Source organism: Oryx dammah, unplaced genomic scaffold (assembly GCF_014754425.2).
Source record: "Oryx dammah isolate SB20612 unplaced genomic scaffold, SCBI_Odam_1.1 HiC_scaffold_8, whole genome shotgun sequence".
Taxonomy (NCBI): domain Eukaryota; kingdom Metazoa; phylum Chordata; class Mammalia; order Artiodactyla; family Bovidae; genus Oryx; species Oryx dammah.
The window spans coordinates 19,635,171-19,645,707 of NW_024070192.1; the positions used below are offsets into that span (position 1 = coordinate 19,635,171).

The 10,537-nt window shown below is 51.2% G+C and overlaps 2 protein-coding genes across 7 annotated transcripts in view; one reads left to right on the plus strand and one right to left on the minus strand.

Moving 5' to 3' along the window:
* EZH1 (enhancer of zeste 1 polycomb repressive complex 2 subunit) overlaps window positions 1-7,331 on the plus strand; it is a 31,688-nt gene extending 24,357 nt beyond the window's left edge. For 3 of the 5 annotated variants that reach the window (XM_040245275.1, XM_040245273.1, XM_040245274.1), the window contains exons 14-21: window positions 351-391; window positions 1,007-1,132; window positions 2,363-2,541; window positions 3,039-3,134; window positions 3,546-3,627; window positions 4,082-4,162; window positions 4,584-4,668; window positions 4,942-6,484. In XM_040245275.1, coding sequence (XP_040101209.1) covers window positions 351-391; window positions 1,007-1,132; window positions 2,363-2,541; window positions 3,039-3,134; window positions 3,546-3,627; window positions 4,082-4,162; window positions 4,584-4,668; window positions 4,942-5,002 — 751 coding nt within the window. In that variant the 3' untranslated portion in view covers window positions 5,003-6,484. Of the gene's footprint in view, window positions 1-350; window positions 392-1,006; window positions 1,133-2,362; window positions 2,542-3,038; window positions 3,135-3,545; window positions 3,628-4,081; window positions 4,163-4,583; window positions 4,669-4,941 lie in introns of all 5 variants that reach the window. The other 2 variants (XM_040245272.1, XM_040245276.1) reach the window with 2 other exon arrangements.
* A 296-nt stretch (window positions 7,332-7,627) lies between these two features.
* CNTNAP1 (contactin associated protein 1) overlaps window positions 7,628-10,537 on the minus strand; it is a 17,403-nt gene continuing 14,493 nt past the window's right edge. For both annotated transcript variants that reach the window (XM_040245227.1, XM_040245228.1), the window contains exons 22-24: window positions 10,080-10,325; window positions 9,921-9,968; window positions 7,628-9,013 (exon numbers count right to left, since the gene is read on the minus strand). In XM_040245227.1, coding sequence (XP_040101161.1) covers window positions 8,697-9,013; window positions 9,921-9,968; window positions 10,080-10,325 — 611 coding nt within the window. In that variant the 3' untranslated portion in view covers window positions 7,628-8,696. The remainder of the gene's footprint in view (window positions 9,014-9,920; window positions 9,969-10,079; window positions 10,326-10,537) is intronic.

The following is a 10,537-nucleotide window of genomic DNA, read 5'->3' on the forward strand; positions in this document are numbered from 1 at the left end:
CTCCCTATCCTGAAACGCTCCCACATCTCCACCTCCTCAAAGACAGGGAGGGCAGGGGAGAGGAGAAACAGTGGCATTTTAATAGATGTAGAGGGTTTGGTTTGGTCTTGCATCTGTTTTTGGCTTTTTTATGTATGTTTGTGGTGTTCTTGTTTAAATCTTGAGCCAGAGGCCAGCTGCAGGTAAAGTGGGCTCCAGCTTCTATGGACCGGCGTCCAGGCCTGTTGTGAAGGGATTTGGGGAGGATCCCAGTGATCAGATCGCAGTCCCCCAGAGGAGGTCATGCTATCATTTACCCAAATCTGCAGAGTTCCCAGGGCCACAACCCTGAGCTGTACCGTCTTTTGCAGGTTGTGGGCTGCACACTGCCGGAAAATTCAGCTGAAGAAAGGTAAGTTCCACTGGGGCGCTGCGCTCAGGTTGCAGCATGTGGCTGCCCCTCCCCCGCCCCACCTGTGGCTGCGCTTATTGACCCTGCATGGCTTCCGCACGTTGCAGGTCCCCCCTGCAACAGCTGATAACAGCTCAGCTCCTCACTGCAGCTGAGAAGACCTCTCAGGAGATAGTGTCACAGGCCTGTGGTCTCTGACTTTCATCGTGAGCCATATACAAGGTTCTAGGCTTCATTTAGTGTTTTGAGGTGGGATTTGTTTTATTTTTTTTTGGCCAAGTGGCATGTGGGATCCTAGTTCCTCGACCAGGGATTGAACTCAGGCCCCTTGCCATGGAAGCACAGTCTCAACCCCTGGACCAACAGAGAAGTCCCCTCATCTAGTGTTTAAAATAACTGCCCTGTAATCACACCATTTCCACACTCTCCCTACAAAGAAGATCACTCCATTGTAGCCTATGGACCACCACCACCTGTGATTGCTTCTCATGTCAGGTGCTAAATGCATGTCCATGCTGGTCAGAACCAGCCTCCTTTGAATAGGGGCAACTGGACCCTCGGGAGAGAAGGCGGCTCGGGAGCGTGGCCACAGTAGCGTGTTCTTTTCTCTCTTAGATAACTCCTCCACCCAGGTGTACAACTACCAGCCCTGCGACCACCCGGACCGCCCCTGTGACAGCACCTGCCCCTGCATCATGACTCAGAATTTCTGTGAGAAGTTCTGCCAGTGCAACCCCGACTGTAAGAGTTCTCTGTTGGCCATAGCTGTCAACCTAAGCAGCCCAGGTTTCCCTCCCCTCGCACCCTTCTCTGCTTACGGGCCTTCCGATACCCTCCATGCGGCACTTAAAGCATTCTACAGAGGAAACAAGATCTTTAAGATCAGGGGAAGTCATTTTTTTTTAAATCCTGAGGTTATGATTCTAAAAGCCACAGTTACACTGAAATAAGCTGCTTTTCCAGCTTCACCTTCTAGGGCAGCATTAAGAAATGTGAGAATCTTTTACCTTAAGGTGTAAATACAGCCTCGCTTTCCAGGATGTTGTTTTACAACGTATACAGGTTACAGCTCTGTGTGTGTCTGTTTTAGTCTCCTATCTGGAGTTTTAGCCTCAGGTCGGTCTGGATGTCAGCAGAGGGTGGGACAGAGACTCAAGAGTGTTTTTCTCTTGCTTCTTACCCTTGCCTGCCCGCCCCCACTGAGGCTTAGCAGTTGGGTGGCAGCCCCCAGAGCTTGCAGACCTGGGTGCCCAGGCAGTTGTGCTAGAAGTACCTTGTAACACAAGATAGCGATCTTAACCACAATAGAGGAGTGGGTGATTGTGCTGGGAGGGCAGTGGGTGGAGGAGGATGGCACAGAACGGATGCATTATGTTCTCAAAATGATTCTTGTTTTGATGGTGAGGATTTACCAGTGAAAAGCACTGATTTCTTCTTCTCTGGAGCACTGTTCACCTCCCTTCCAAATTCTCCCAACAAAGTGGAGGTGGTAAGGAGAGAGCATTGTTAGGGATCCTCTAGAAAACACTTCTCCAGAATCAAACCTGCTTTTCTGACTCAGACGTGAATGCTGGGAGGTGCTCCATTTTCTCTGAAAAACACTTGAGTCTGTGATTATTGGGACTGCCCAGATAAAGAATTTGCCTGCCAGTGCAGGAGATGCAGGTTCGATCCCTGGGTTGGGAAGATCCCCTGGAAATGGAAATGGCAACCCACTCCAGTATTCTTGCTTGGGAAATCCCATGGACAGAGGAGCCTGGCAGGCCACAGTCCATGGGGTCTCAAAGAGTTGGACACGACTGAGCCACTAAACGATAACAACACCATGTGATTATTGGGAAGGCAGTTTCTCTGCTATTTGCCAAATATCCTTGAACCCATAACACTGACTTCCCCGCTGTCCCTTGAGTCAAACCAGAACCCCAGCATTAGCCTGCTTCTCTCCCTGACGGTCGCTGCCATCCCGCGCAGGTCAGAATCGCTTTCCCGGCTGTCGCTGTAAGACCCAGTGCAATACCAAGCAGTGCCCGTGCTACCTGGCGGTGCGGGAGTGCGACCCCGACCTGTGTCTCACCTGTGGGGCCTCAGAGCACTGGGACTGCAAGGTGGTTTCCTGTAAGAACTGCAGCATTCAGCGTGGCCTCAAAAAGGTGAGGGCTTTTTCCCAGGACTCCAGGCCAGGTTGGGTGGGAAGGACTGAAGATCTGAGCAGCCTCTGTCTACTGGTTCCTTAGACAGTTTGTACACCAGTGTTGGTGATTCCTGACAGACACACATTTTCTGAGTTCATCAAGCCTTTGGTCGCCTTGAGGGATTAGAGAAGTAATCCCTTGACTTGGCCAGACTGAGAGGAGCAAAGAAGAGGCCATGTCATTGACAGTATCTGTTTTCTGTGGACACTTGCAGTGAGTTCCACAGGGTCTGGTGTAGGAAGTTGCCCAGGCTAGAGGAAGAGGTGTCATGTCTCTTTTCATCACCTCCTACCAGAACACAATGGCTTAGACCGTTTTCTGTTTTCAGATCCTCTTACAGTTGCTAGTTCTTTCCACCCTGCTCCCCATAGCCCACGTGCATGTCCAACACACATTCCCCCCGCCCCCGGCTCGCACACACCCTGTAATCTGAGGTTTGACTCCCTGTTCCCCAGCACCTGCTGCTGGCCCCCTCAGATGTGGCCGGATGGGGCACCTTCATTAAGGAGTCTGTGCAGAAGAATGAATTCATTTCTGAATACTGTGGTGAGGTGAGTGCTATCGGTTTGGCCCACATTCTTATATGGAGAGATACCGATGAGAAACCCTGATTTTCTGTGGGCCAGACTTCTGTGAACTAATCTCTAAATAACTCAGCCAAGTTCTCATGTGGCCTCTCGGGGGATCCCACAGAACTGTTTGCAATCCTGAAACAAACCATTCTTTCTTCGACTTTCTGGCAACTCAGGCTACACAAGGGGGCCAGGCAGGCGGGGGACTGTGGTCTGTCTCAGTGTTGGTTAGCCTGTGCAGGGATTGGGATGAAACTAGCTGAGCTCCCCCTCTGACTGCTGTTCTTGTGGTCCTCCATAAGCCCCCTCCTGGCCCTTTCTAGAGGCAGAGTGCCGTGCCCTGAGCAGGCAGCTACATCCCCACTGTCTGTTCCTTGTCTGTCTCTACAGCTCATTTCTCAGGATGAGGCCGATCGACGAGGGAAGGTCTATGACAAGTACATGTCCAGCTTCCTCTTCAACCTCAACAATGGTAGGGTGTCTCTCATCCCCACGTGGTCTCAGGCAGGTCTTCCTACCAGACTCCCCTGGTCATCGTCCAGGTTCAGACCAGCCGTGAGTCTTCCAGCCAATGCTTAGAGCACAGTGGTGAGACTGAACTCAGAGACTCTAGGAGCCACAGTTTGCTTGCTCTGGGAGAACCTCCGTTTCCAGGTTGTGTTTGTTAATCAGAGCCCTGAACGATTACACCTCAGAAATCTCCCTTCCCAGTAGGTGGGAGGGGGGTCTGTGATTCCCGCAGGAGGAAGGGAGCCCACAGGGAGAGCTTCCATGAGGGGCTGTTTCTAGCTCCAGTTAGAGTGCTGGAGCTCAGAGTTGCCCCTGCATTGTATTGTTTCTGTTACAGTTTAGTTGATTTCAGATTCGGGCTCAGGACGCTGTAGAGTTGCCTGGTAAGCTCATAGTTCCCCTGGTTTCCTTTATAGATTTTGTAGTGGATGCTACCCGGAAAGGCAACAAAATTCGATTTGCAAACCATTCGGTGAACCCCAACTGTTATGCCAAAGGTGAGTTCACAGTAACTTGGGAGGTGGGGTAGATGATGGATGCTTCATTTACTATGATTTCTATCCATTAGTTCAGTTTTTTTTTTTTAATAACTGAATTATTTCTTTGTCCAAAGATAATCATGATTAATGTCTAATATCATTTTGAGTCCTTCTGTCTTGGTTTTTTAATCTGCTTTTCTGACTGAATACATTATAAACCTTTTTTCCTAACATGAATCTTTTGAAGATAATTCTTTCCCCGTGTCACTAGCCAAAATAACAGATATAAAAGCATAGAGACGTCTACCTTCATTGATGACTTTCTGATTCCTCTTCATATGTGTTTTCACTGGGAATTTGGAGAGAATCGGCCCAGACTCACTACTGAACATTGACTTGAAGTGACTGGGAATCTAGCCCTGGGTTTATCCTATTTCAGTGGTCATGGTGAATGGGGATCATCGAATTGGGATCTTTGCCAAGAGGGCAATTCAAGCTGGCGAAGAGCTCTTCTTTGATTACAGGTGAGGCAGCCAGGAATAGTCCTAGGGAGGTGGCCCAAAAGGCGGAGGGGGTGGCAGTTGAAATTTATCTTGGGGGCTGAGGGTGAGTGATATGGATGAAGGAGATCTCATGGTGACCAAGGCCTTTTCTCTGTGGTGCTCTCTGGTGCCTTGCCTCTGAAGCAGGAGCCTTGTAGGAAGGAGTAGGAGGGGAAGTGAAATGGGAGGGGACTTCATCTTTTCAATCACAAAGGCCTCGGTAGTGACCTGGTTCCTCCTCCTGCCCTGGGACAGGTACAGCCAAGCTGATGCCCTCAAGTACGTGGGGATCGAGCGGGAGACGGATGTCCTTTAGGCCTCGTGGGCCCCTCGCCAGCGCCTTGGTCGCGGCACTGTCCTGCTTTCATGCACACACCACTGCTGCTCGAGTTTCCTGCACTAAGTGTCTCCTACACCGAGAAACCCCCCACCCGCTCCCTCTGTAGTGAGGCTTCACCTGTGTCCAGCGGGGACAGAACTGTCTCAGCTAGAGGGGAGACACAGGCGGCTAGGGCTTGGGCTCCCAGGAGAGAGAGTTGCACCATCGGGAGACTGTGTCTCAGGCCTTGGAGGAAGCGAGCACAGGCTGGGGGCAGGTGACGTTTGCTTGAGTTCTTAATGGCTCCCCAGGCTGTGGGCCTCAGGAGTCACCTTGGATGGTTCCTAACAAGCATTAGCCTAACTTTCCAAATCAAGGATCCTTCCTGTAGTTGGGTCACCAGCAGATCTCTCTGTGGTCCTGAGACCAGGAGAGGACAGGTTCAGTGAAGTTTGGTACCTGGAGCTTATGAGTGATCAGGGTTAAAGATGAGCCTGGCGGGCAGAGCAGACTGAATTCAGAGGGGAGATGGAGCACCTGACTACTACCTCTTTCCCCCTGACATGCTTCAAACTGAAAGAGTGTGGGTTCTAAGAAAAGCTCTTCAAGGCTGGGAGAAAGAAAGCTGAGTGCCATCCATCCTTCTGCAGACAGTGAGAACCAGCCCGATGACAATAATAAACTGCGAAGCTTAGGGCCCAGCAGGCTTTGGGGCACCCTCTGTGTGTACCCTGGAGATGAATGGGTGTTTTCAGATTCCCGGGAGCAGATACAAGTGCCCTGTCAACCCCTTCCAAAGTTCTGATTTGGCAACGACAGGTGGGCATTACACTGCTGCTGAAGAACTGGAGGGGTGGTGCAACCTGGGTGTGACGCTCTTGTTCCCTGCAGATGTAGCTGTTTTCAGGCCTTTCGTTTCCCTTAGAGGCTGGGCCTATGGGGCCGCTCTTGCTCCTGTCTTCCGGGTAGTGGGGTACAGGCCTGGACTAGAGAAGTGGAAGGTTGTTGGTGGGTCACTTTCCTGCCTGGAGTCCCTGCTATTGGAAAGGATGAGTTGACACTATGTGTTTGGAGGTGGGCGAGGAGCTCCCAGGTTGCGCGTGTTTAGGATGGCACCATACAGGCAGACTGGCAGAGGGTATTTAAATGTCAAGAAGAAGCAGGCTAGCCACCTGTGCCAGTTCATAGTGACATTCTCTCTGGGATTCATGGAAGCACTTTATTTCCTTTAGAAGGTTTGGAGATTGAGGTGGAGCTTGAGCTAAGGTCTCGGGGGTCCCTGCCCAAATCTCTTTCCTGAGGGAGCGGGGAAGAGGTGGTGGAAGATTCTCCTCCAGTTCTATCTCATGTCCTGGTGGAGGCAGAAGGAGCTGCCTTGAAACAGCAGAATTGAATGAGAATGGCACCAGCCCTAAGAACCACCCCTGTGTCTATGGCTGGTGCTGAGCTGCAGGGAATAAGGAGCTTTGTGCTAGAGAAGAAGAAATGAGCAGGTACAGACTAGCCTAGGGTGTATTAGATAAGGGAGCCAGCTTTTCCCTTCTCTGTGGGGAATCGGAGCCTGTCTTCCCTGGTCTGTGCTGACCACCCCCTTCCTCTAACCCCATTGGCTGTCCCAGTGAAGCAAGGAGTAGGGTTCCCTCTGGCCAAACTGTCACCTAGGGATTTCTGTGGGACATGCATGTGCACACGCATACACACACACACACTCACTCACTCACATACCCTCACTCACCACACTAGTGGGCACACAGGCACTCAGCACTGAGCGCACGCCCAGCCAGTTCCTGACAGAAGCCTCTTCCCACCCGACGGGGCCAGCCCCTGCCATGCTTCTGAAATCTACATCTGCTGTGGTTTGTATGCATTGTGTATAGGGGACACCCTCGAGCTGGACTGTGGGCTCCAAATTACTCATAGAGAAAAACCAGAGACAGAGGAAGGAGGGTTAGGACTGTTTGAAATGCAGTCTGGGGCTTGCTATGAGGAGTAGATGGGGAAAAATTGACATCCAGCCTTTGAAAGGCTAGACTGACCCTATCCTTCCCTCAGCGTGCAGAATCACTGTGGTTGACCCCTCCTTCCCCTGTGTCATACCACTACCAGCTGCTGTTGCTCCAGCATTCCCATCCTCTCCCCTGATCTCCCCCACCTTAAAATGACGGGTCTTAACCCCTCCCCCAAGACAAGTAATGATGGATGGAGTGAGGTGGTGGGGATGGCGGGGGAGGCTGGTATATGTGCGGCTCTGTTGCCAGTGAATTTCACGCACTTTAAAATCCTGTGGCTTGTGACCTCTTATCTGAATAAAGTGGTAGAATCCATTTTGGCAAGTTGTGTGCTGTGTGCTTTGGGGTCCAGGGATGAACCCTGGAAGGATCCAGGGGTGGCAGTTCAGGAGCAGCACAGGCTGAAGCTTGAGTATTCTGATCTCCGCTTGTCCACGGAGACCAGGGTTGGGGGAGATCTGGGGCAGGGGGTTGGCAAGAACCAAGCAGCCTTCCAGCAGGCGATGCCGGGATTCTGAGTGCTCCCCATTAAAGATTCTGGAGCTGTCAGATTAGTTCCCTGAAAGTCATCCCGCTTATTCGCTAGCCATGCCGCCAACTACCACACACAGACTGGAGCTCTGTCACTCTGCTTTATTAGAACAGCTCCAAGACTGAGAGCACAGCTTCAGAGTGGAGGCTGGATCAGGCTTGGGTGAGTGACCAGCAGACCTCATGAGACTTCCAACACAAGAGAAGCACACTGGGCTTCTCAACACAGGAGAAGCGCACTGGGCACAGGACAGGACAGTCCACTGATTTTGTCTTTTATATATAAACTGATAATTTAAAAAAATTAGAGTGATATAGTTTCTCTAGAGAGAGACTTTGCAACAAAAAATATATATAAAGAATATGACCTCCTGGACAAATGAAGCAGCATCTCTGAGCGGAGGAAAAAGGGCTCCTCATGCATTGGAGAGGGGGGCCAAGCCTTTGGACAGGCACCAAGGCTATTGCATATCTTGGAGGAGGGAGGAAGAGTAGAGGGCTGGCTAGTCAGTGTGTCTGCATTATTCTCTCTACATTGCAAGTTTTTTTATGGCTTTGGCTAAAGCGTGTAAAGCAGCGGAGGTACTAAGGTGCTAAAGTGAGGCCTCTCGGTCTCTGTAAAAAACAAAAAGGGGTGTGGGGGGCAGCAATGAAGCCCTCCCTAACCCCCAACTGAGGGGAAGCAGGTGGAAGATGTTCTGCAGGGGAGTGGGGAGGCTGAGGGGTATGATTGAGCAGCCTCCCCCCATGCCCTGTGCGCCCCTGCAATCCCACACATCTGTCCCTGCTGAGATTGAATATTTGAATGGAAGCGGATAATCTCCCCTGCACTCTGGTGTTAATCCCTGGCCGTAGCTGGGACAGGGGCGGCAGGAAAGGCCTGGGCCAACCCCACGAGGCTTCTTTGGGGCAGGCAAACAACCAGGAGCCTGGGGAAATGGGGATGGGCAGGGCATTGGTTTTAGGCAGTGAGGCTCAGCCACGCCCTTTGGTCCCATCTGTAGCTCTGCCCACCAGACTTGGCAGGAGGGAAATCCTCTAGATGAGCAGAGCCAGCTAAGAGGAGCCACATGTCCCTGCAAGGATGGGGTGGAGGCGGGATTGGAGAATTTGGAGGAGACGGGCTTGGTCCTTGAAGCCCCTCTCCTGATTCATTCAGATCTGGACTCCTCCAGAATCTGGGGTAGGTTTTGGTCCCGGGGGCCAGGGGCTGGGGCTGGGGCTGGAGCTGGAGCTGGAGCTGGAGCTGGAGCTGGGGCTGGAACTTGGGTGGAAGCTGGTGTCGGGGTCGGGGCTGAGGCTGGGGCTGGGGCCGGGCCTGAAGTAGGCAGAGGAGGTTTGCTGCCAGCATGGTAATCGTGTGTGGCCTTGGGCTCGTTGGTGTGGTAGGAACCCTTATAGCGATGATTCTGTAGATAGAAGAGCACCAGCATTCCCACCAGTCCCAGCAGCAAGAAGGCCACCAAAACTGAAAGAGAAAAAGGAGAAATTCAGGGCAGATCTTTGGAGTTTCACCTATACACAGACACACACGTATCCTTTTGGCCTAGAGCATATGTGTCCAACAGCGTCAGCTGTACAACCACATCAAGCTATTCTTGATGTGTCTGGTTGGTCTAAAGTCCTGGCTTCTATTCTGTTTCTAATATTAGAATTTTTGTTTCTCATATGGTATATGTAATGTTTAATAAATTTCTCTTTCTAATAATAGAATTCTATCCTATTTCTAATACTCTCTTTCAAAATCCTTGGTACTTACGCCAATTTCTCATCTTTCTGGATGTTACTCTACCCCTGTTTCCTCATCCCTTAGCTTTAGCCCCAATTATTTTTTTTTATAACGGCTTTATTGAGATATAGTTAACATACCATAAAATGTATTCTTTTATAGTGCAGTAAAGCTCCCTTTAAGACAACAGTTCCTGCCTAATTTGGGGACCTTTTAGATATTAAACCCCTGACTTTGGTGGGAATGTGTGGCCATGACCCAACAGAGGAGCATATGACTTAAGCTGCTCATCATGAAGTGAACATTATCTGATCCACAAAGTCATAAAGTCAGAGACGTGACCAGCAATGGACCACCATTACAGGGAAATGATACACTGAGTCAGGCAGTGATAGGTACATCCCTGTAAAAACTTTGGCCCAGTTTTAATATTTCATTTCTATTGAAATCTGTAGAATCTGCCAATATTTAAAAATCTCCAAGCTGATTATCAACTACCTTCAGCATAGCCTGTGTCATGGTTCTTGGCACCGCCATATACTGAGTGCCTTCACTACCTCTCAGGCCTGAGGATACGGGGACAGGGAGGGAAGGCTGACAGCCAGAGGGTAGAATGAGAGGTCAGGGTAGGGACGGTGCCACTCACAGCCCAAAAGTATAGCAACCCATCCGTCATCATGGTAGTACGGGAAGTCTGAAAAAAAGAGAACGCACCGGTTAGGAGGAGCCTCCTGCAGATTAAGAGTCATTTCCTTTCCCCGTTGTCCCTCTTTTCCCTTCCTCTTCTGTGTCCCTGGGGATGTACCTGGGGGAAGATACCAGGGGTCCAGCTCAGGGGGCACCTCTGAGACAAGACGTGGCATGGCTCCGCAGTTAGACTCAGACAGCTCTCCCTGGACACGAAGGGCCTCAGCCAGCTCCGCGGTCATGGGTCGAGGTGTTCGGAAGTGGGTCTTGAGAGGAGCCACGTTGTTGAATCGGACACCAGACAGGCAGCCCGAGAAACCCGGTGTGTTGTAGCGCTGGATCTCTGGGTCAATCACCCCAGTCTCTGAGGGAGAGGCAGCCCAGAAAGAAAGAGACTTAGACCCCCCAACAGCCCTGGTCCCTCTCACCAGCCCTAGGCTCCCACTTCAACAGCCCTGGTCCCTCTCACTAGCCCTAGGCTCCCACTTCAACAGCCCTGGTCCCTCTCACCAGCCCTGGGCTCCCACTTCAACAGCCCTGGTCCCTCTCACCAGCCCTGGGCTCCCACTCCAACAG